Genomic DNA, 5,785 nt, shown 5'->3' on the forward strand with positions numbered 1-5,785 from the left:
TACTGGGGCGCCCCTCCCTCCACCAGCACTGCCACTCCTGCAGGCACACCCGCACCTATGTATGTGTATATATACTGAATGTATATAGAGAAATATGCTCATAGTGTGTGTGTGTGCCGTGTTTCCCCGAAAATAAGACACTGTCTGTCTTTTTATATTTTTCTTTGGCTCAAAAAAACACACTAGGTCTTTTTTTTCGGGGTAGGTCTTATTATTTTTTTAATGTATAACAATCCACAGTTGATGCAAATCCAAATTAAATAATCCAAAATGGCAAAGTTAAGAATAGGGTGATCATGGATGCCATACCTTTCCAAGAGCAATTTGGTAACCAGAATGAGCGAAGTGTACTTTCACTATAGATTTCTCACAGGCGGAGTGCATTTGGTATAACTCCGCCTGTGGCAGGAGCCGGCGCTATAGAGGAAACATTCGCTTATGCGGCTCTGCTCCCACCACTGCCGCCTCGCTTCCCCTAGCGCTGGCTTCGTTGGCACCGCTGAGTCTCTCCCGCGGCTCTTCAAGTTCCCCCTTATGCCACCACCGGCCCTAGAAAGTTTGGCGACCGCTGGTCTAGTGGATAACACTTCTGCCTTGCAGCACTAAGAGTCCCTGGTCAAAGCGCTATCTGCATGGTGTTTGTATGTTCTCCCTGTGCTTGTGTGGATTTCCTTGTTGTTTTTCATTGTTTTATTGAATTGTATAAGTACAAGAAATGTCAAAATACATATAGAAAGGGTAATAGAAAGGATATTCAATCCAGCAGAATGTGCAAATGATAAGACACCTGTCTTCTTATGATGTAGGATTGTGCTCCTCAACCCTTTAACATAATATAGGTGCTTGTTTCTTGACCTAAAAATCTGCGACTAGAGCTTTGGGACATTATTAACCCCTTCACGACCCAAGACGAGATAATCCCATCATGAATCCCGAAGGGGTTAAACAGACCGCCGGGACATTGTTCAGATTTGTTGAGAAGTCGTCAGGCTTTACAGTAGAAGCGATTGTGGTGGCTCAGCTGCCGCCAGATCGCTTCTACAATCCAGTAAAGTTTAACGTTCCTCGCGAACACGCGCGTCGTCACGTAAACACGCTTTGGGTGCACCTACGTAAGAAAACGAGTGAGAGCATCAATTCTAGGGCCAATATTTACGAGTATTTCTAAACTGATGACCTGTAGAGGCTTCTAAAGCGCCGTGTATGGACTTTTTGGGGTACTAAATTCTGTTGAAGTTTCACGAATGCACGCAATTTTTAACCTGGGCATGTTGGTTATCTATTTACTTGCTGTAACCTCATCTTTTATATTTAAAAAAAAATGGTTTTATATAGTGTTTTGGGGCACTAAATTTACCTTAAATGCATTTGTCACCAACTTTTTGGGTTTGATAATAAGTTGTGCTAATGTTGTGCAACATACAAATTTGCAACTGCCAACATTTTATTCTATATGTTCTTGGCTTTCAGAAAAAATATAATGTTTGGGGGTTTTAAGTAATTGTTAGGCCTAAAATGTGGATTATAACATGTAAACAAAAAATTAAAAAAAAGGTATTTGTACTTAAGGGGTTAAAGTGTGCTGACTGCCTTTGTAAGCTTGATTATGTTTGTTGTTGTCTGTCCTGCAGATTCAGAAGGCCTGGGATCTTCTCCAGCAAAGAATCCACCAGAATACCCCCAATGGGAGCCCCATTTTAAAATCAAGATTTTAACTTTAGGAAATCACCTGATAACTCTGCTGTGACTGGTACTTGAAGAGTTAAGAAGCAGCAAAGAAAACATCTTTTAGAACATTGACAATTTTAACTCCTCACCTTCTGATGTCTGATTTTTTTTTTTTTTTTTATGCATCTCAAATTGTTTTACGGTCTGGGCACATGTACACACCATCATGACAAACACTAATAAGCACTTTACAAATACTACAAAAGTTTTTATCCATTTCATATCTATGATCAAAACACAATATTACTGAAATGTATGAATGTTTCTTTTTTTAAAGCCTTAAGCAGTATATGGGGAAAAAAACAAAACAAACTATCAACGGAGCCAACTTATTAGACTTTGAGCGTGGAAATTGTGACTGTTGCCCCAAGCAGCCAAATGTATTTTTTTTTTTTTTTTTTTTTTTTTACTAAACTGAGTAATAAAAACTGCAACCTGATTGGTTCTTGTAGGCAGACACTCTATTTTTATTTTACTTTTTGCTTCATGAAGGATTGAACAGTTATGTTTTAATACATGGGGAAATATAGATGGCTTTAATTTGTAAATGGAAACAAGTGCAGATAATAACCGTTGTATATGTTCTATATATCTGCCTGTTGAATTAAACCTTTGCTGATAATGTTGAATCCACCAGTGTTTTCGTTTGTGGAGTAATGTTCATCATTCAACATGTAAGTCAGAGGACATACTGTGAGTACAGTGCCTTGAGAGGGCTTCACCACAGCACCCTGCGCTCAATGTAATGATGCAGAAAGCAATGTAATCATATCGGCACTGCATCACTGAGTTGGTCCTTCCGGGGCCAGAGAAGATTGCAGGAGGCAGAGGACCAGTGCATCATGTGACTAGCCTGAAGATATCTGGAAAAGGGGAGTATAAAAAATAAAAACAAAATACATAGGGAGGAATTTATAAAAACTGGAGCAGACAAAATCTGGAGCAGCTGTGCATGGCAACCAATCAGCATCTCTTTCATTTTTAAATCTCAACTGAACAAACTGAAGAGAGAAGCTGGTCGGTTGCCATGTACAGCTGCTACAGATTTTGTCTGCTCCAGTTTTGATAAATTCTCCTCAATGTCCAATAAAATATTTTCTTTTCATGTAGCCAGTCCCCGGATCCAGCCATGTGCAGTCTAAAGTCTTTCCCAGTGCCTTAAAAGGGAACTAAAGCCAAACTTTAGTTTAGTTGGAAGTATATTTAAAGGAGAACTATGGGGTTAGGGCTTTTCCCCATAGTTCTCCCAAGGGTAACTAGTGTCCTCCCGTCACCCAAAGCTCCGTATACCGCGATCTACCGCTCGCGGTATACTGAGATGCCACAGCTGAAACAGATCCCAACAATTATGTCTGGATCCGCCCAGCTGCATGACTGACAGCTGGCTCTGCCTATCTAGAGGCAGAGCCAGCTGTACCCTCCCCCGTCCGTTCCGCCAGTCAGCGCTGTAGGATCGGGGAGGGGGGAATCCAGTCCCTCCCCTGTCAGTGCTGTGCAGTGACAGGATCGAGAAGTGAGCGAGCACCGGTATGTGTTCGCTCACTTCCCGATCTACTGAGCCGACATGTGACGGCTAGAACTATGAGGATGAGTGAAAACCACTCACCTCATAGTTCTCCTTTAATAATGTGCTCTTGCAACCCAAAGGCAACATCTTGTAGGCTATTGCCCACTATTTGCTGACAGCGCATAGCCGCGCTGCAGCCGGGAATGGTTCAAATGATATTGTGATGATCCATCCCACTGCCTGATTGAAAGCTGGTTCTGCCTCTCTGGAACCAGAACAAGCTGTGCCCACCCCCTCCCCTGTCTATCCCCCCAGTGAGCCCTGCAGGAACAGAGAGAGGAGGGGGGAATCCTTGCAGGGAGCCATGACTGCTCTGCTGGGGAGGAGGTCACGAGCTGAGCGACCTGCAGTGTCCCACGCCGCCTCTAAGTATTGGGAAAAGTAAATTTTACTCTCCCTTTTTGATGTTTTACCACTTGATGACTGGGGTGTTAAACCCCCTTCTTGTCCAGGTCATTTTTCAGTATTCAGCACTGCGGTACTTTGACATTTTATTCAGTCATGCAACGCTGTACTTAAATGACTTTTATATAATTTTTGGGGGACACATAGAGCTTTCTTTTGGTGGTATTTAATTACCGCTGGTGTTTTTTTATTTTTTACTATATATCAAAAAAAATTGGAAAAAAAACCCTGGGGGGAATTTATCAAAGCACTTGCGAGTGTTTGAACTTGCACGGAAAATATTTGCACCAGATTTATCAAGTTAGTGTAATGTTGATAAATGAGGTTTAATAGACTCCAAGAAAGAAGACTTCTAACTCCAGACAAAAAGCTGAACTGTCGCATCTTGAAGTGATCATGGGGACTTCTTTTTTTTTTTTTAAATCAGAAGTCAACTTTATTGTACATATGAATATGCATGGTACAATGGTACAAGGAGGCTTCGCCTCAACATCATAACAGCATCTCCAGCATCAGTCTGGGGTGTGATGTATATCCCAGCTCTTGGGTCTTAGAGGCGATGGAAGAGTGATAGGCAAGATGTAGTATGCGGTCTTTCTGAGCCGGTGTGAAAGTGGTGTTGAGGTAATTTTCCCATTTGGCCAAGAATGTCGGATAGGACTCTGGGGAAGGTGATATCATCATGGAATACAAGGAGGATATCGCATGACGAATGGGTATCTCCTCCTTGCAGGTCCTCTCGAACAAAGTCAGGGGTCTGGAGAGTTGCTGGTGGTTAGGTATGGAGAGCAGAAAGTGCCTCAGCTGGAGAGCACCCCAACGGTCTAGGGGGGTTCTGTCAGGCAGCTGAGTTCGCCGGCCGATAGTCGCTTACTCAGAATTTGTTGGCTTCACGAAGGCGACGGAAGCGAGAGTCATAGACGCCGGGCGAAAAGTCTCAATCGCCAATTACTGGGATCAGAGGCGATGGGAATGGGGAGATTCCGTGCAGCGAATTAGTGACCTAGCTAAGAGGAGTGTGGGTGGGATGGTAGGATGTGAGCGTGCGGAGGGCGGCAGGGGTGCGGAAAGCCAGGGTAGTCCAGCTAAGGCCGGTTTGGTGTCATCTTCTTCCATGCCCACCCATTGCTTGGTTTTCTGGTGACAGCACCAATCCCAGACGCGTGCTAGGTGGGTCGCTCTTTGGTATTTGGCCAGATCTGGGAGTCCGATACCTCCTCTGTTCTTGGGAATGGTGATGGTACAGTATTGGATTCTGGTGGGGGCATAGGACCATAGGAAAGCTGTGAACGTTTGGCGTAGGCGGCGGAAGAATATTGGCGGGATGTGAATCGGGAGGGCCTGGAACAGGTAAAGGACCCTGGGTAGGGTTGTCATTTTGATGGCATTGCAGCGTCCAAACATGGGGACTTTTTAAGTTGTGAGTGTTTTGTTAGGTGATGCTCCAGTTTCAGACAGCCCAGAACAAGTGCAGATGAAAACATGTGCAAAAAAGGTGCAAAAAAGGTGCAAAAAACATGCAGTTGAAAAAGTAGTGCAACCTCTGAAGAAAACAGGGGCACATGTTAAAAGACAGATTTGCACATAAAAAAAAATGATCCAAGAGGCTAAAACTGTCGCAAGTGCTTTGATAAATTCCCTCCCCTGTGTTTTCCTACATTGTTATAAAACATTTCTTATTAGCCAATGTTTTGGTAAAATATAAAAGATGGGGTCATGTCAGGAAAATAGAACGCAACATACAAGTGATCAGGCCTGATAGCTTGTATGTAAACAACCATCGCCGGCTGTTTAAAATGCGGACAGTTTCCCATTTGTGCATGCATGCATGCAATATTCAAGAGTATTCTGTCTTGCCGTCTAATTACAACAGCATGACGTTAACCCCTTGCTGTCCGCCTATCCTTAAAGGATATCTGCTTCATCAGCTTCTTTGAGGGTCCCTAGGTGACATTAGGGATCTTGGGAACCCCTGATGCCTCTATTAAGAGGATCTGTCATTGTTTTCTATTGTTTTCTAGCTATCAAACTGGGGGACTTGTAGCCCCCTAAGTCATAGCAATCAAGTTAAGGGTAAAAAATACG

General features: G+C 43.4%; 1 protein-coding gene across 1 annotated transcript in view; it reads left to right on the forward strand.

The window, feature by feature from the left end:
* The window catches only part of COASY (Coenzyme A synthase), a 27,719-nt gene extending 25,989 nt beyond the window's left edge, over positions 1-1,730 (forward strand). The window contains exon 10 of the mRNA XM_018570850.1: positions 1,632-1,730. Within this exon, the coding sequence (XP_018426352.1) occupies positions 1,632-1,715 (84 nt within the window). The 3' untranslated portion in view covers positions 1,716-1,730. The remainder of the gene's footprint in view (positions 1-1,631) is intronic.
* The last annotated feature ends 4,055 nt before the right edge of the window (positions 1,731-5,785 follow it).

Source organism: Nanorana parkeri, unplaced genomic scaffold (assembly GCF_000935625.1).
Source record: "Nanorana parkeri isolate BGI_ZX_2015 unplaced genomic scaffold, ASM93562v1 scaffold1612, whole genome shotgun sequence".
Taxonomy (NCBI): Eukaryota; Metazoa; Chordata; class Amphibia; order Anura; family Dicroglossidae; genus Nanorana; species Nanorana parkeri.